Here is a 20,203-nt window from a genome sequence, read left to right on the forward strand (position 1 = left end):
TACTTCTCTTGTTGCCTTATTTGTATTTGACTTTATTAAATGTATTTATATTATCATTTAGTGCAGCCGGGCCGGAGCAGGAGGGGATAGAAAGAGAAAAAAAAAGAAGACAGAGGGGGAAATTGTGGGGACAAGAGGGGGATTAGACAGAGAGACAAAAACAACAACAGCAAACAACAACAACAACAATAGAGCAACATCAGCAAATATGACATGTACAAATATGATGGTAAAAGTAATAGCAAATAAGCAGTTAGCGAAAAATAAAAAATAATACAGAAATAACCATGAGCATTATTACACTACAAATGGATCAATACAAATACCAATAGAAATAGCGCTATTGATAATGAACAATACCAATAATTTACCTTTATTATCAACAATACAGTTGTTTAAATGCAACAATACATATACGTAATGATAACTTGAGATACAAAAGAATGCAGAAAAATGGAGGGGGAGAAAGAGAAGCAACCTACATTAACCTTGTAGATTGTTATAGTCACAATAGGTTAAGCTTTGTCAGTGTGCCATGTGTTACACCCAGTTTACCCTAGGGCAACAACGTTAATATATGTTTGATGCAACGTGATTATGTGCATGAGTGTAAGTATGCATATGTACTTGTATATGTACAGAATGTGTATATGTGTTTGTACAATGAATGTATATGTACAGAATGTGTATATGTGTTTGTACAGTGAATGTATATGTACAGTATGTGTATGCGTATGTTTGTATATTGAATGTGCGTGTGGATGTACGAACATTAGGTAGGTAAATATGTACTGTATTTGTGTATGTATGTGGGAGCGTAGGTACCTATGTACGTATGTGAGCATATGTGAATTTGCATGTACAATACATTCGACTCCCAGAGTGCGTGGGAGCCAGAGCACGGCCCCATCACCCCCGAGAGCCCAACCCACAAACAGGAGGCGTGGTGCCCAGGGAACCAGGGACCACCGCCCCCACGCAGCCAAGCCGGCCAGCGACAGGAACCCCAGAGCCCGACCCACCGTACCGCCCACAAGGGCCAGCAGCAGGCCGCAGACAGACGCACCCGGCAGAGGACAGGGCACGAGAAAAGCAGGGGACAGCCAGACCCCAAGCCAGCGAGAGACCACACCCCACACGGGCAGAAAGGCGAGACGCCCCGCCCGAGGGACCCAGAGACTCCCCGCAACCGGACGGGAAGACCGCCCCCGCCCCACCGGCAACCGGGCCCCCACGAGCCCACCCCCCACCCCCGGAGAGCGCGGCGAGGCCAGCCCCCGGCCACCCCACCCAAACCGGCCGCCGCAGGACCACCCAGGCACAGGGCCACGGGAACCACCCACCCCACCCGCAGGGACCCCAACGATGGAGATGGAACAACCAGCAACCGCCCCGCCGAGCCCCCCCCCTGAGGGAGGGGAAAATTAAAAAATAATATTAATAAAATATATTAAAAAATAAATAAATAAATAAATAAATTAATTAATTAATTAAAAAAAAAAAGAATTAAAAGAAGATCACAGACATGCTGACAAACAAGGTCACTACCCCAGCAACTGGCCGACTCGCAGCACCTCGGAATACCTTGCAGCACCAAGCTACCACAATAGACGCAGGGACTAGGCCCAACAGGCCCCAACCAAGACGGGCACCCGGAAGGGATGGACAGCGGGACCCAGGAGCTCCAGACACGCAGTTCGGATGCAGTAGCCTGAGGCGTCGACCCCCGTCTGACAGGCAGGCCCAGAGCGTACCCCCAGAAATATACATACATACATGCATATATACATACACATACACACATACACGTATACATACCCACACATACACATATATACATATACATACACATATGTACACATACACATATATAAACATACATACATACACACACATATACATAGTTCGTCAGCCCCGACAGCCATCACGCGCGCGCGCTGCCATCAGTCACAACATCAGCCACACCCCTGCACCAGACCCAGCAGCCACGGGCGCCCACACCACAAACAAACGGCAGCAGAAACAGCAGCCGCAATAACCCCAGACAGCCAGCACCAGCCAATCAAATCAAAGCGATCAAAAAAAAAAAAGAAAAGTGCACTTGTTATTAGTCAGAGTATACTTATTTTAAGCTATTTTTGGGTTCATTGAGGTTAGTTAATTTTACTTGTTTTGGAAATTCTTGACAAGCCGAATTTTCTTGTTCTATTGCAGGGGTCGGCAACCTTTACCAGTCAAAGAGCCATTTTGACCAGTTTCACAAATTATAGAAAACAATGGGAGCCGCAAAAATTTTTTGAAATTTTAAATGAAATAACACTGTATACAAAGTTTTTTTATTTGCTTTGTATAAACCAGGGGTCTCAGACACGCTGCCCACACCTTTATGTGGAATTTGAAAGCTGGTGCGGCACACGGGTTTTAAATGAATGGCTCAGCGTCATGCGCGCCGTGATGGTTCAGCATATAGCACCCACTACAGCCAGCGTGACTGATCAACCACCCTTCCGCTTGCTCAAGTAGGTGACAGCAAGGCATACTTGGTCAACAATCACACAGGTCACACTGACGGTGGCGGTATAAAAAAACAAAACTTTAACACTCTTACTAATAATGCGCCACACTGTGAACCCACACCAAACAAGAATGACAAACAAATTTCGGGAGAACATCTGCACCGTAACACAACATAAACACAACAGGACAAATACCCAGAATCCCATGCAGCCCTAACTCTTCCGGGATACATTATACACCCCCCGCTACCAAACCCTGCCCACCTCAACTGACGCACAGAGAGAGGGGGGGGTTGATGTGTGAGGGAGCAGGGTTGGGGTGCGGGCGGGGTTTGGTGGTAGCAGGGGTGTATAATGTAGCCCGGAAGAGTCAGGGCTGCATGGGATTCTGGGTGTTTGTTCTGTTGTGTTAAGGTGCAGATGTTCTCCCGAAATGTGTTTGTCATTCTTGTTTGGTTTTGGTTCAAAGTGTGGCGCATTATTAGTAAGAGTGTTAAAGTTGTTTTATATGACCACCGTCAGTGTAACCTGTGTGGCTGTTGACCAAGTATGCCTTGCTGTCACGTGCGTGTGCAAGCAGAAGATGTATATTGTGTTGGGCTGGCACGCTGTTAATACAGATTGTAGAGGGCGCCAAATGTTGTACCATCATGGCACGTTAAAGCCGTAAGGGTGAAAATCGGTGAATATTAATCCCGGGAGTTTTCTGCGAGAGGCACTAAAATCCGGAAGTCTCACGGGAAAATTGGGGGGTTCAGCAAGTGAGCTGCTGAGCCGCATCAGTGATCAAAGAGCCGCATGCGGCTCCGGAGCCGCGGGTTGCCGACCCCTGTTCTATTGGCAGATAATTTTGCTTAGTTCAAATAAAATACCCCTAATTTTTATTTTTTTCTTGTTTTTGAACACTTTTTGCAGCCTAGGGCTGTATCTTTTTTTTATAATAAAAAGAGTAGCAAAACCCATTCTGGAAAAACCATGTAAAACCATATCCGAGCTTCAACTCAAAAAAAGTACATGTTCTCTCATACAAAATAATCATTGCAAAGATGTCAATCATAATTCAAATGTCAAGTCTTACCTGTATATCTTATACTTGGTGGTGAATCCTTGCTGGTAGCGCTCTGTAAAATCAATAAACTCCTGCGAGTGGTGAAAGGGGCCCTTGCCCGTCAATAGCCAGCCCAGGGTCCCTGTAGAGCCAGTGAAGCCGGCCACGGCAGGCTCGGCAGCCTTGGCCCATGCCAACAACAAGCTCAGTAGCAGGCTTAATGTTAACCACTTCCATAGAAACATGAGGGTCGTCAGTCTAACAGCGATACAGAGGCCACTCATGCTGCTTCCACCTTCCCCGGTGACTCCTCATTCTCCTTGCACTGCAGATGAGTCCTACAAGAAATCAAACAAGAAAGGATGAGTTGAGTCAGCGATAACTAGAGGTGTCAAATTATCGCATTAATTACTTATTTAGCGCTTTTTTTTTTTCAATTATATTACCTTTTTTTTAAATCTCTAACAGTATTGTCTCTGTATACCTAGTGATATGTTTATTGTGCTTGACTGAGAGCAACAACAGTATCGCACAAAGATAGTATGAAGAAGCCACGACTAAAAGGAGGTCTCACTCTATTGCGAGACTGATCTAAGCGGCTTTATTGGGGATAGGATGAATTATATCAAACGAATATCCATAATAAACTTAAAGCGTGTTTATATTTTGTAGACGTTTAAATGTCGTCTTGTTTTTAACGTAGAGTGGACGATGCTTTTTTTTTTTTTTTGCAAAACATCTTTTTATTACTTGAGCTCTGGAGAAATTACATCATTTCCGGGTGTGTTTTGACACATGTTAAGCTGTCTTTGAACTATAACACATCTTTGCATTGTTGTAGTGATATATATTACATGTACAATAATGTGTACATTCATTTAAAATTAGAGCACACTTACCGTATTTTCCGCACTATAAGGCGCACCTTCAATGAATTTTAAAACCGTGTTCATATATAAGGCGCACCGCATTATAAGGCGCATAGAATAGACGCTGGGGTTGCGAGACCTGTTGTGGCTCAATATTGGTCCATATATAAAGCGCACCGGATTAAAAGGCGCACTGTCAGCTTTTGAGAAAATTTGAGGTTTTTAGGTACGCCTTATAGTGCGGAAAATACGGTACATGGCTGTTAATCTAATGGCCCGTGCGGGTCATAAGGCACAGTAAATAACCTCATGTTCTGTCGTTAAATATGGTCTAAAATCTGGGGTCCCCAAACTTTTTGACTCGAGGGCCACATTGGGTTAAAGGATGATTTTTTTTGGGGGGGGGCAGCTCCATCAGATATAGGAATCCACATCAACAATATGATTTGACTGAGTGGCTGGACATATACATATATATATATATATATATATATATATATATATATATAAATAAATATGTATATATATATATATATATATATATATATATATATATATATATGTATATATATATTAGGGCTGCAACAACTAATCGATTAAATCGATTATAGAAATAGTTGCCGATTAATTTAGTCATCAGTTCGTTGGAACTATGCTATGCGCATGCGCAGAGGCTTTTTTTTTTTATAAACCTTTATTTATAAACTGCAACATTTACAAACAGCTGAGAAACAATAATCAAAATAAGTACAAAAACAGTACAAAACAGCGCCAGGGCACAGTAGCTGCACAGCTACTCATAGCCCCCCTCAAGGGACGGATCCTAGACTTCACCAGATAGGCCCACAGATGACAGGGGTGGGTGGGAGAGGGCTTGGAATGAGGCCGAACTATTCTTTAATTTAGCCATCATCACCAGAATCCTGTCAAGCCTCTCCGTCATCGAAATCTCCGCGGAGTTCGTGTTAGGCTGGAGTATTCTGTCACAAAGTGTAGGTGACGAACCCCAAGATGCAGAGAAGGCAGGCTTGGTGCAGGAAAACATGATTTAATGTCCACAATAAAGAAAACACACAAACCAGGAACTAGGAACAGGCACACTAGAAACAGGAACCAGAAAACAGAAAAACTGGAAATAGCTAATGGCTAACAAGATCTGGCTAACAGGAAAACACAAAACAAGGAGCTAGGAGACAGCAAACTGTAAATAGCTATAGGCACCAGCCAACAGGAACAGCTTACCGCAAATAACGACATCGACGAGTATTAGCACGACAGGTAGTGATGACTTCGACAATCAATACTCTAGCACTGACTGAAGGTCAAAGCAGGTCTAAATAGCAGCTGGCTGATTGACACCAGGTGTGGCCAGGTGCCAATCAGCCACAGCTGAGGGGAACAGCGCTTAGGGAGACTAGCAGGAAACTGAACCAAAATAAGAGCGCTTACAGGAAATAAAGACAGAGGGAAAACCAAAACATAACTAAACTGTCAGTGACAAACCTGACATATATATAATAATTCATATACGTATATGTGTATGAATTTATATATGTATATATACATATGTGTGTATATATATATATATATATATATATATATATATATGTCTTAATAAGGTTATCCAAAAAATAGTGCTCGATACCGTAGTAGAGCGCAATATATGTATGTGTGGGAAAAAAAATCACAAGACTATTTCATCTCTACAGGCCTGTTTCATGAGGGGGGGTACCCTCAATCATCAGGAGATTTTAATGGGAGCATTCACATACCATGGTTTATATAGGGCACAGAGTGGGTGGGTACAGGCTGGCCTAGGGGCGTGGTGATTGGCTCATGTGTTACCTAGGAGGTGTTTCCGTCCATGGCGGCATGTTGTTACAATTTCGCTGCGCTTGTTGAGGGATGACAGGTCTGGACGGTAAATAATAAACAGTTTCTCTCTCAAGCATAGGTTGCATCTTTTATTACCACTATTGTAAGGTGTGCTGGATGCAAGAATTTGCCATGTTATTGAATATTCAACATTATTGTCTTTGAGGTCCCAAATGTGTTTGCTGAGTTCTGTGGTATTTCGCAGGTTTTTGTTCCTGAAAGAAGCCTTGTGATTGTTCCATCTGGTTTTGAATTCTCCCTTGGTTAATCCTACATATGTGTCGGATGTGTTAATGTCCTTGCGTATTACCTTAGATTGGTAGACAACTGATGCTTGTAAGCACCCCCCGTTGAGAGGGCAATCAGGTTTCTTTCGACAGCTACAGTCTTTGTTGGTTTTGGAGTCGCTCTGTCTGGGGGCCGACGGCTCATTTGCAATTGTTTTGTTGTGGTTTGAGATGATTTGTCGTATATTGTTCATGCAGCTGTAGCTCAATTTAATGTTGTTCTTGTTGAATACTTTTCTTAGGGTGTTGTCTTTGGGAAAGTGTTTGTCAATCAGATTGAGGAATTTGTGTCCAATGTTAGTTGAGATGTTTTTGCTGTATGGGGGGTTGTACCAGATGATGTCGTTTCGTTTTCTGTTCTTTTTTGGCTGGTTTCCTGGCGTGGGTTCATAGGTGAGGGTGAAATTGTATCCGCTTTCATCAAGGGCTTTTTGGTACGGGGGGGTTGCTTGGTCAAATTCAGCTTTGCTAGATGACAGCATCGATAGCCTGTTATTGATTCCGGTAGGTATTCTTTTCGTGGTGGTGGGTGGGTGGTTGCTGTCATGGTGCACGTATTGGAGTGTTGTGTTGGGTTTCGTGAATGGTTGGTAGCTGTTATTTCTCAGGTTGAAAGTGACGTCAAGGAAGTTGACGGTTTGCTTGTTGGCTTCAATCGTGATCCGTAGGCCGTTCTCTTTGAAAATTTGGCATATGCCCTTCTTGGTATTCTCGCTGCTCCTTGGCGAGGCGCGACACACTGCCATATATACATATATATATATATATATATATATAAATAAATATATATATATATATAAATATATATATATTTATATATTTTTTTTATATGTGTATATATATATATATATGTATTTATATGTGTGTATATATAAATATATATATATATATATATATATATTTTTTTTTTATATGTGTATGTATATATATATATGTATGTATATGTGTGTATGAATAAATAAATATATATATATATATATATATATATATATATATATATATACAGTGTTGGCGTTAACACACTTTTTACGCATTAAAATCAGAAAAGACGCAAAATTCCGGAAGTCCACGCGTATTTACATATGTATGTATATATATATATATATATATATATATATATATATATATATATATATATATATATATATATAGATATGGAGCCTATCTTAGCTACAATCGGGCGGAAGGCGGGTTACACCCTGGACAAGTCGCCACCTCATATATATATATATATATATATATATATATATATATATATATATATATATATATATATATATATATATATATGTGTAACCTTGTTTTTTTTTTTGTTTGTTTTTATGTATGAGACAGCTGTGATTGACAGTAAGAAAAACAAAACCAAACCAATATTGGTAAATAGTCTAGCACTGTGATTGATGGCTCCTTTCTTTTTGTATTTTCTATTGTCTGAAGCAGAGAACATGTTTTCCGACGTTCTAACTTCAGCACTTTCTGTGGACCTGATGTCAAGTAAATAAAACAGATTACATATGTTCAAGTCTGTTAAAAACAATACATTACTTTATAAACCCACTTTTTTGGGGTTGTATATCATCTTTATAATAATGTAATGAATTTAAATGAATATACCTCAAGTTGAGGGCTTTTATCAACATTTTGTTGGATGAGGTTAATTAATTTACAGATCATAATTAGTTGCTCATTTTTTCAATAGCTTGAAGGCTCTTGTTTTCAGGTTTTAATGGAGAAACTAGGCTGAAATTGAGTAACACTGCTGAGGTGAGAGGGCTAAGTACCAAATAGGAAGATTAAAATATAGTCATTTTACAGCATTATTAATAAATGGGCAGTGTGTAAAGGAAAAACACTGCGGCCAGAATGTAAAGATTCAAACTGGTTGCTGGAGACTTGCCATTTTCTTTTCATGGGCACTGTTGAGGTGAAATTTTCTTCATGAATGCTTGGCACTTCCTGTGTGTGCCAATTTAAATGACGTTGTAGCAAACGAACCTTATGTAACATGCATACAGGGACTGTTTACCCCCTTTTTTGGACTTGTGAAAGCACTCGATCACTATGGCAGGGCATCTGTCGTTTCATCCTGGACAATATTCATGACAAATTTGTGCTTTGTTTTAAAGATGTGCTATTTGGATTTGGACTGTATGAAAAAAATTTTTTTAAAGGAATTTTACCTGTGCAACCTCATTATACTATTGGCTAAGTTTTATATTCATTAATGTAAGTTTCTCAATATCTGACCTGTTTTTTGTGCCTCTACTTTAAAACGCCCTCTACTTCTAACAACCAAAAAGCTGTGAAAACTATGATGCTGTGTTCCAAATTTGGATTATTAACGGAACTTGTGTGAGCCTATGGCTTTACATTTTGTGACAAATATATATATATATATATCCATCCATCCATCCATCCATCCATCTTCTTCCGCTTATCCGAGGTCGGGTCGCGGGGGCAGCAGCCTAAGTATATATTTATATTGCACTCTATTTTAGTTACTTTATTGAGTTTACAACCCCCTGGCGCTGTTTAGTACTGTTTATGTACTTGTTTTGATTATTATGATTTATTGATTGTATGTAAATGTTGCATATTATAAATAAAGGTTTATAAAATAAAATAAAAAGATGTGACATCTTACAATGACAAAATAAAAGAGCAGCTAGGAAAATTAAATTACAATATAATAATAATATTATATAAAAATAATAATAGTAGCCTATATCATAAGTGACGCTACAGCTTCGCCATTTTCACTTCAGTTCTTGATTTAAAGCAGGGGTGTCAAAGGTAAGGCCCGCGGGCCTTATCCGGCCCGCAAACAGGTTTTTTCCGGAGTTTGCCAAGTATAAAAATGAGCCGAAATTTTTGAATGAAAGAAACCGCTGTTCTAAATGTGTCCACTAGATGTCGCAATAGCAATTATTTGTATTTTTGGTAGCTTATGCTACATATGTAAAACAATAAAATAAACCACATTATGCTATTGCACCAGTTGAGGAAAATGAGCAAATTACATAAATAACATCCAGTAATTTGATTTTTATATCTTTTTTTTTTTTTTTTATCTTGATAGATTGAAAACTAACACCAATGAGTTAGTTGACTAATGAACATTATCACATAATTTATTCAGACAGTATTAGAGATGCCCGATAATATCATCCGATAAATGCTTTAAAATATAATATCGGAAATTATCGGTATCGTTTTTTTTTAAATTATCGGTATCGTTTTATTTTATTTTTTTTTCATTAAATCAACATAAAAAACACAAGATACACTTAGAATTAGTACACCAACCCCAAAAACCTCCCTCCCCCACTCATTCACACAAAAGGGTTGTTTCTTTCTGTTATTAATATTCTGGTTCCTACATTATATATCAATATATATCAATACAGTCTGCAAGGGATACAGTCCGTAAGCACACATGATTGTGCGTGCTGCTGGTCCACTAATAGTACTAACCTTTAACAGTTAATTTTACTCATTTTCATTATTTACTAGTTTCTATGTAACTGTTTTACTTTCTTTTTTATTCAAGAAAATGTTTTTAATTTATTTATCTTATTATTTTGTATTATTATTATTTTTTTTTTTTAAAGGACCGTATCTTCACCATACCTGGTTGTCCAAAATAGGCATAATAATTAGGGATGTCCGATAATGGCGTTTTGCCGATATCCGATATTGTCCAACTCTTTAATTACTGATACCGATATCAACCGATATATACAGTCGTGGAATTAACACATTATTATGCCTAATTTGGACAACCAGGTATGGTGGAGATAAGGTACTTTTAAAAAAAACTAATAAAATAAGATAAATAAATTAAAAACATTTTCTTGAATAAAAAAGAAAGTAATACTTATAAAAACAGTTACATAGAAACCAGTAATTAATGAAAATTAGTAAAATTAACTGTTAAAGGTTAGTACTATTAGTGGACTAGCAGCACACACAATCATGTGTGCTTACGGACTGTATCCCTTGCAGACTGTATTGATATATATTGATATATAATGTAGGAACCAGAATATTAATAACAGAAAGAAACAACCCTTTTGTGTGAATGAGTGTGAATGAGTGTAAATGGGGGAAGGAGGTTTCTTGGGTTGGTGCACTAATTTTTAAGTGTATCTTGTGTTTTGTATGTTGATTTAATTAAAAAAACAAAAAAAAAAACATACCAATAATAAAAAAAACGATACTGATCATTTCCGATATTACATTCCAATGCATTTATCGGCCGATACTATCGGACATCTCTAATACTGTCTGAATAAATTATGTGATAATGTGTGTGAATGAGTGTAAATGGGGGAAGGAGGTTTCTTGGGTTGGTGCACTAATTGTAAGTGTATCTTGTGTTTTTTATGTTGATTTAATAATTTAAAAAAAATAAATTAAAACGATACCGATAATAACAGAACCGATACCGATAATTTCCGATATTACATTTTAACGCATCTCTATTAATAATGTGTTAATTCCACGACTGTATATATCGGCATCGGTTGATATCAGTATCGGTAATTAAGAGTTGGACAATATCGGATATCGGCAAAAAGCCATTATCAGACATCCCTAGGCAGTATAAATAACGACAAATAAAGATAGAATACTATTAAGTGTAAAAAAATTTTGAAAAAACATTATGATTTGTGCATATTCATAATGTGCTTGGTCTATTTTTAAACAAAGAAAACCATCAGAAGTTGTCTTTATTTTGAAGTTATCGTGCCGTGATTTTACCAGCTTGGCCCACTAGTGGGTAGATTTTTTTTTCTCCAAGTGAGTTTGACCCCCCCTGATTTAAAGTGATGTCCGTTACCTTTTATTGTGGAAGCGCGGTGGTCCGTGACTTGACCAAAATTGGTCTCGATAAAATCCTCCGGTCGGAATGTGAACTTGTGAGTATATTCCACGCGCGGTCAGTGCGACGTTACAAAAAAAGTACTTTTTAACACATTTTTAATCGACACGATGTCGAAGAAGCGCGCCCTTGAGATAGTTCAAGCCGGTCACAGCACGGTCCTCTTTTTTTTCCCCGCTCCGTCTTTACTTCTTCTTTGACGTCCAAACTGGAACTGAAACTGGAAACCATCCGATGTTTAGCAGATTTAGTCCCTTAAATGAAGGAGTCCATGCAGGTTGACCTTCTTTTTAAAAAAATGCTTCCGTCAGATTTCCGGCGGTTGTTTGGCACCGTGGCGAGCACACGGAGAGCCGCCGAGACTGTCCGCTCCGTCCGCGCACTGAAGGTGAGAATGGCTTTAACGCTACCGGCGTCCTCTCCCTCCCTCCTTCAACACGCAGACGCATTTATTTATTTTTTTATTTTTTATTTATTCCAGCGGCGAAGAAGACTTCTGGTTGGCTCGGACGTATAATGGGAGGAAGTGAGAGTGGGAGGTGTTGAGAAGCAGCCACATACATTTAGGCGGTACACGGTCGGAGAAAGTAAGTCATGTCTTTTTTTCCCCCCTCGGGACAATTGTACACTGCAAATGATTTGCCACTTATTGAAAATTGTATTTCTAGATATAACTCTAATTTTAAGAAAGATTTACTCATTTCTTTGTCATTGACTTTACATCATTGGTCCCCAAACTACGGCCCGCGGGCCGGATATGGCCCGCCAGCGTCCATAATCCGGCCGGCGGGATGTCCGAAGTAAAAAAATGTTGTATTTCTTTAAATTAGGGATGTCCGATAGTGGCTTTTTGCCCATATCCGATATTCCGATATTGTCCAACTCTTTAATTACTGATACCGATATCAACCGATATATACAGTCGTGGAATCAACACATTATTATGCCTAATTTGGACAACCAGGTATGGTGAAGATAAGGTACTTTAAAAAAAAAAGGTAATAAAATAAAACAAGATAAATAAATTAAAAACATTTTCTTGAATAAAAAAGAAAGTAATACAATATAAAAACAGTTACATAGAAACTAGTAATTATTGTATTGATATACCGTATTTTCCGCACTATTAGCCGCACCTAAAAACCACAAATTTACTCAAAAGCTGACAGTGCGGCTTATAACCCGGTGCACTTTATATATGGATTAATATTAAGATTCATTTTCATAAAGTTTAGGTCTCGCAACTACGGTAAACAGCCGCCATCTTTTTTCCCCGTAGAAGCGGAAGCGCTTCTTCTTCTACGGCAAGCAACCGCCAAGATAAGCACCCGCCCCCATAGAAGACGAAGCGCTTCTTCTTCTACTGTAAGCAACTACCCGCCCCCGTAGAAGAAGAAGAAGCGCGCGGATATTACGTTTCATTTCCTTTGTGTGTTTAAATCTGTAAAGACCACAAAATGGCTCCTACTAAGCGACAGGTTTCCGGTTCATGAAAAGACGCAATCTCTCCATCCGCACACGGACTACTATTTCACAGCAACTGCCTAAAGACTTTCAAGAAAAGCTGGCTACTTTCCGTGCATATTGTAAAAACAAGATAGCTGAAAAAAAGATCCGGCCAGAGAACATTATCAACATGGACGAGGTTCCACTGACTTTTGATATTCCTGTGAACCGCACTGTGGATACAACGGGAGCACGTACGGTGAATATTCGCACCACAGGGAATGAGAAGTCATCCTTCACTGTGGTTCTAGCTTGCCATGCTAATGGCCAGAAACTTCCACCCATGGTGATATTCAAAAGGAAGACCTTGCCACAAGAGACCTTTCCAGCCGGCGTCATCATAAAAGCTAACTCGAAGGGATGGATGGATGAAGAAAAGATGAGCGAGTGGTTAAGGGAAGTTTGCGCGAAGAGGCCGGGTGGCTTTTTTCACGCAGCTCCGTCCATGTTGATATACGACTCCATGCGCGCCCACATCACGCTGGTTTTTAATATATTATTAAAGTTTGACTGACCTATCTGACTGTTTTTTTGACATTCCTTTAGCGCAGTTAGATGCGGCTTATAACACGGGGCGGCTTATAGGTGGACAAAGTTTTGAAATATGCCGTTCATTGAAGGCGCGGCTTATAACCCAGGGCGGCTTATGGTGCGGAAAATACGGTATTTTGATATCTAATGTAGGAACCAGGATATTAATAACAGAAAGAAACAACCCTTTTGTATGAATGAGGGATGGGGGAGGGAGGTTTTTTGGGTTGGTGCACTAATTGTAAGTGTATCTTGTGTTTTTTATGTTGATTTGATAAAAAAAAAGAATAAATAAATAAATTAAAACGATACTGATAATAACAAAATCGATACCCATAATTTCCGATATTACATTTTAACACATCTCTATTAATAATGTGTTAATTCCACGACTGTATATATCGGTATCGGTAATTAAGAGTTGGACAATATCGGATATCGGCAAAAAGCCATTATCAGACATCCCTAGACAGTATAAATAACGACAAATAAAGATAGAATACTATTAAGTGTAAAAAAAATTTTTTAAATTAAAATAAACATTATGATTTGTGCATATTCAGAATGTGCTTGGTCTATTTTTAAACAAAATAAAACCATCAGAAATTGTCTTTATTTTTAAGTTATCGTGCCGTGATTTTACCAGCTTGGCCCACTTGGGGGTAGATTTTATCTCCAAATGAGTTTGACCCCCCCTGATTTAAAGTGATGTCCGTTACCTTTTATTGTGGAAGCGCGGTGGTCCGTGACTTGACCAAAATTGGTCTCGATAAAATCCTCTGGTCGGAATGTGATGTCCGACCAACTCTTTAATTACTGATACCGATATCAACCGATATATACAGTCGTGGAATCAACACATTATTATGTCTAATTTGGACAACCAGGTATGGTGAAGATAAGGTACTTTAAAAAAAAATTAATAAAATAAAATAAGATAAATAAATTAAAAACATTTTCTTGAATAAAAAAGTGTCATGTCAGTGTGATCATGTTTTGTGTTAGTCATGTTCTGTTTTGTTTTTGGACTTTTTGTTTTGTTTTGTCACCATAGCAACCCATTAGCTTTCACCTGTCACGTCACGCACCTGTTTCACGTTTTGAGCCACGCACCTGTTTTCGTTAATCATGTCGGTAGTATTTAAGTTCATTGTTTTCAGTTCGTCGTTCTGGCGAAATCCCGGATTCATACCCCTGTCACACTTTTACCTCTGCGCACTTCATAGTCCATGCCAAGTAAGTTTGTTGTTTATTAATGCCAGAGTTAGTGTTTTTGTTTAATTGTTCACAGTTTTTTGCCCACGTGCAAGTCTTTTTGTTTCGTTAATCAAATTTGTACATCCGCCTTGAGCGCGCTTTTTGTTCCTTTGAGTGTTTTAAATAAATATGTATTCACCTTCACGCCATGACCAGTCCAGCGTTACTTGCATCTCGGTAAAACAAACACACCATAATAATTATAATAATAATAATAATAATAACTGGGATTTATATAGCGCTTTTCTAAGTACCCAAAGTCGCTTTACATGTAGAACCCATCAATCATTCACACCTGGTGGTGGTAAGCTACTTTCATAGCCACAGCTGCCCTGGAGTAGACTGACGGAAGCGTGGCTGCAATTTGCGCCAACGGCCCCTCCGACCACCACTTATTCATCATTCAATTCACCGGTGTGAGTGGCACCGGGGGCAAAGGGTGAAGTGTCCTGCCCAAGGACACAACGGCAGCGATTTTTGGATGGTAAGAGGCGGGGAGCGAACCTGCAACTCTCAGGTTTCTGGCACGGTTGCTCTACCCACTACGCCATGCCGCCCCCCATAGTCCACGTCTTGAAAGATAGCAGGGTCAGAAAAGATATGACACCAGGACGAACAACTGAAAACAATGAACTTAAATACTACCGACATGATTAACGAAAACAGGTGCATGGCTCAAAACGTGGAACAGGTGCGTGACGTGACAGGTGAAAGCTAATGGGTTGCTATGGTGACAAAACAAAGCAAAAAGTCCAAAAACAAAACAGAACATGACTAAAACAAAACATGATCACACAGACATGACAAAAAGAAAGTAAAACAATATAAAAACAGTTACATAGAAACTAGTAATTAATGAAAATTAGTAAAATTAACTGTTAAAGGTTAGTACATACTTGCCAACCTTGAGACCTCCGATTTCGGGAGGTGGGGGGTGGAGGGTGGCGGGGTGTGTGGTCGGGGGCGGGGTGGGGGCGTTGTTGGGGGCGTGGTTAAGAGGGGAGGAGTATATTTACAGCTAGAATTCACCAAGTCAAGTATTTCACACATATATATATATATATATATGTATATATATATATATATATATATATATATATATATATATATATATATATACAGTATATATAAGAAATACTTGGCTTTCAGTGAATTCTAGCTATATATATATATATATATATATATAAGAAATACTTGACGTTCAGTGAATTCTAGCTATATATATATATATTTATTTTATTATATATATATATATATATATATATATATATATATATATATAAAATAAATACTTGAATTTCAGTGTTACTTTATTTACACATATACACACACATAACACTCATCTGCTCATTGTTGAGTTAAGGGTTGAATTGTCCATCCTTGTTCTATTCTCTGTCACTATTTTTCTAACCATGCTGAACACCCTCTCTGATGATGCATTCTGCTTTGTCTCCTTGTTGTGTGCGCAGTTGTGCACTGCACTCTCTAAAAGCCGTAGATGTTAATGTCACATATGCATGTACAGTAGAGGGCAGTATTGTCCTGTTTAAGAGTGTCACAACATTGCTGTTTACGGCAGACGAACTGCTTTACGGTAGACAAAACGTGACTACTGTTGTTGCGTGTTTTTGCCTCGCTGGGAGGACGTTAATGAAACTGCCTAACAATAAACCTGGAGGGGGTGTGGCCTCCAGCTCCGCCAGAATTTCGAGAGATTTTCGGGAGAAAATTCGTCCCGGGAGGTTTTCGGGAGAGGCGCTGAATTTCGGGAGTCTCCCGGAAAATCCGGGAGGGTTGGCAAGTATGGGTTAGTACTATTAGTGGACCAGCAGCACGCACAATCATGTGTGCTTACGGACTGTATCCCTTGCAGACTGTATTGATATATATTGATATATAATGTAGGAACCAGAATATTAATAACAGAAGGAAACAACCCTTTTGTGTGAAGGGAGGTTTTTTAGGTTGGTGCGCTAATTGTAAGTGTATCTTGTGTTTTTTATGTTGATTTAATTAAAAAAAAAAAAAAAAACATACCGATAATAAAAAAAACGATACTGATAATTTCCGATATTACATTTCAATGCATTTATCGGCCGATACTATCGGACATCTCTAATACTGTCTGAATAAATTATGTGATAATGTTCATCAGTCAACTAACTCAATGGTGTTCTCTACTTTAAAAATATTTTTTTATTATTATTACAAGGGGCAGCACGGTGTAACAGGGGTTAGTGTGTCATGATCCGTTACCCGGATCGTGACATGATTTATGTTGGTAATGTTTCTGTTTTAGTCTGTTTCCTGGGTGCACCCTCTTTCCATGTTAACTGTTGGTTTCCATGGGCACTGATTCTCCTCACCTGTCTTAGTTTTGCAATTAGTGTTCCCACCAGGTGTTTTGGTTAATCACTCCCCTTTATAGTTTCCTGTCATCCAGCAGTAGTGGCTGGGTCAATGTTTGCAATAGGCAACATGTATGTCCCCCTGGTTTTCTCCTTGCTCTTTAGATTATTCTGCCCTCCAGCATTCCCCGTTTTTCACCCTTGGTGACATTTTGGTTTTTGTTTAGCTCCACGCTTGCTAGCGTCCTCTGTTTTGTGTTTTTGATCCTGCCTTAAAATAATTAAAATATACCTTAATCTTACCTGTACGCCGCTCCTGCTTGTTTTCTGCCTTGGAAGGAACACGACAATCGCAGCCATGCGTCGAAGACGTAACATAGTGCACGTGCCTCACAATCAATCAATCAATGTTTATTTATATAGCCCCAAATCACAAGTGTCTCAAAGGGCTGCACAAGCCACACGGACATCCGCGGTTCAGCGCCCACATCAGGGCAAGGAAAAACTCACACCCCAGTGGGACGTCAATGAGAATGACTATGAGAAACCTTGGAGAGGACCGCAAATGTGGGTAACCCCCCCAGGGGAGACCGGATGCAATGGACGTTGAGTGGGTCTGAAATAATATTGTGAAAGTCCAGTGCATAGTACATCTACATAATAGTGACAGTCCAGTCCATAGTGGGGCCAGCAGGAGACCATCCCGAGCGGAGACGGGTCAGCAACGCAGAGATTTCCCCAACCGATGCACAGACGAGTGGTCCACCCCGGGCCCCAGCACTTCATCCATGGCCACCGGACCTGTGTTTCCCCCCCTCCACAAGGGAGAGGGGGGCAGAGGAGAAAAGAAAAAAAACGGCAGATCAACTGGTCTAAAAAGGGGGTCTATTCAAAGGCTAGACGCGAGAGTATACAAATGAGTTTTAAAGGCCTACTGAAATGCGATTTTCTTATTTAAACGGGGAAAGCAGGTCCATTCTATGTGTCATACTTGATCATTTCGCGATATTGCCATATTTTTTCTGAAAGGATTTAGTAGAGAACATCGACGATAAAGTTCGCAACCTTTGGTCGCTGATAAAAAAAGCCTTGCCTGTACCGGAAGTAGCAGACGAGTAGCGTGACGTCACAGGTTGTGGAGCTCCTCAGATCCGCACATTGTTTACAATCATGGCCACCAGCAGCGGTAGCGATTCGGACCGAGAAAACGACGATTACCCCATTAATTTGAGCGAGAAAGAAAGATTTGTGGATGAGGAAAGTGAGAGTGAAGGACTAGAGGGCAGTGGGAGCGATTCAGAGGCCCGGGTGGGACCTGATATTCAGCTGGGAATGACTAAAACAGTAAATAAACACAAGACATATATATACTCTATTAGCCACAACACAACCAGGCTTATATTTAGTATGCCACAAATTAATTCTGCATAACAAACACCTACCCCCTCCCGTCCATATAACTCGCCAATACAACTCAAACACCTGCACAACACACTCAATCCCACAGCCCAAAGTACCGTTCACCTCCCCAAAGTTCATATAGCACATATATTTCCCCAAAGTCCCCAAAGTTACGTACGTGACATGCACATAGCGGCACGCACGTACGGGCAAGCGATCAAATATTTGGAAGCCGCAGCTGCATGCGTACTCACTGTACCGTGTCTGCGTATCCAACTCAAAGTCCTCCTGGTAAGAGTCTCTGTTGTCCCAGTTCTCCACAGGCCAATGGTAAAGATTGACTGTCATCTTCCGGGAATGTAAACAATGAAACATTGGCCGTGTTTGTGTTGCTAAAGTCGGCCGCTATACACCGCTTCCCTCCTACAGCTTTCTTCTTTGCTGTCTCCATTGTTCATTGAACAAATTGCAAAAGATTCACCAACACAGATGTCCAGAATACTGTGGAATTTTGCGATGAAAACAGACGACTTAATAGCTGGCCCACATGCTGTCTCAAAATGTCCTCTACAATCTGCGATGTCACGCGCTGATGTCATCATACCGAGACGTTTTCAACAGGATATGCACTTTAGTAAACTAACCCGGCCGTATTGGCATGTGTTGCAATGTTAAGATTTCATCATTGATATATAAACTATCAGACTGCGTGGTCGGTAGTAGTGGGTTTCAGTAGGCCTTTAAGATGGGACTTAAATGCTTCTACTGAGGTAGCATCTCTCAATACGAAGGTCCTGAGTAGTCCTGGGTTCGATCCTGCGCTCGGGATCTTTCTGTGTGGAGTTTGCATGTTCTCCCCGTGACTGCGTCGGTTCCCTCCGGGTACTCCAACTTCCTCCCACCCCCAAAGACATGCACCTGGGGATAGGTTGATTAGCAACACTAAATTGGCCCTAGTGTGTGAATGTGAGTGTGAATGTTGTCTGTCTATCTGTGTTGGCCCTGCGATGAGGTGGCGACTTGTCCAGGGTGTACACCGCCTTCCGCCCGAATGCAGTTGAGATAGGCTCCAGCACCCCCCGCGACCCCAAAAGGGACAAGCGGTAGAAAATGGATGGATGGATGGTATTATTACAAGCGGCCGCAATGAGTTTCCTCCGCCGGGTGGCGGGGCTCTCCCTTAGAGAGAGGGTGAGAAGCTCTGCTATCCGGAGGGAGCTCAAAGTAAAGCCGCTGCTCCTCCACATCGAGAGGAGCCAGGTGAGGTGGTTCGGGCATCTGGTCAGGATGCCACCCGACTGCTCCCTGGGGAGGTGTTTAGGGCACGTCTGACTGGTAGTAGGCCACGGGGAAGACCCAGGACACGTTGGGAAGACTATGTCTCCCAGATAGCCTGGGAACGTCTCGGGATCCCCCGGGATGAGCTGGACGAAATGGCTGGGGGGAGGGAAGTCTGGGCTTCCCTGCTTAGGCTGCTATCCGACCTTGGATAAGCGGAAGAAGATGGATGGATTTCAAATATGTCCTTTCTAAGCTCTGTCATCCGGGAGGGGCTCAAAGTAAAGCCGCTGCTCCTCCACATGGACAGGAGCCAGATGAGGTGGTTTGGGCATCTCAATCAATCAATCAAAGTTTACTTATATAGCCCTAAATCACGAGTGTCTCAAAGGGCTGCACAAG

At 40.4% G+C, this 20,203-nt stretch overlaps 1 protein-coding gene across 1 annotated transcript in view; it reads right to left on the bottom strand.

The window, feature by feature from the left end:
- The window catches only part of LOC133616381 (BMP/retinoic acid-inducible neural-specific protein 3-like), a 290,364-nt gene extending 278,387 nt beyond the window's left edge, over positions 1–11,977 (bottom strand). Inside the window, exons 1-2 of the mRNA XM_061975560.2 lie at positions 11,439–11,977; positions 3,595–3,902 (exon numbers count right to left, since the gene is read on the bottom strand). Of these exons, the coding sequence (XP_061831544.2) occupies positions 3,595–3,848 (254 nt within the window). The 5' untranslated portion in view covers positions 3,849–3,902; positions 11,439–11,977. The remainder of the gene's footprint in view (positions 1–3,594; positions 3,903–11,438) is intronic.
- Positions 11,978–20,203: the final 8,226 nt, after the last annotated feature.

The sequence above is a fragment of the Nerophis lumbriciformis genome, linkage group LG14 (genome assembly GCF_033978685.3).
Source record: "Nerophis lumbriciformis linkage group LG14, RoL_Nlum_v2.1, whole genome shotgun sequence".
Taxonomy (NCBI): Eukaryota; Metazoa; Chordata; class Actinopteri; order Syngnathiformes; family Syngnathidae; genus Nerophis; species Nerophis lumbriciformis.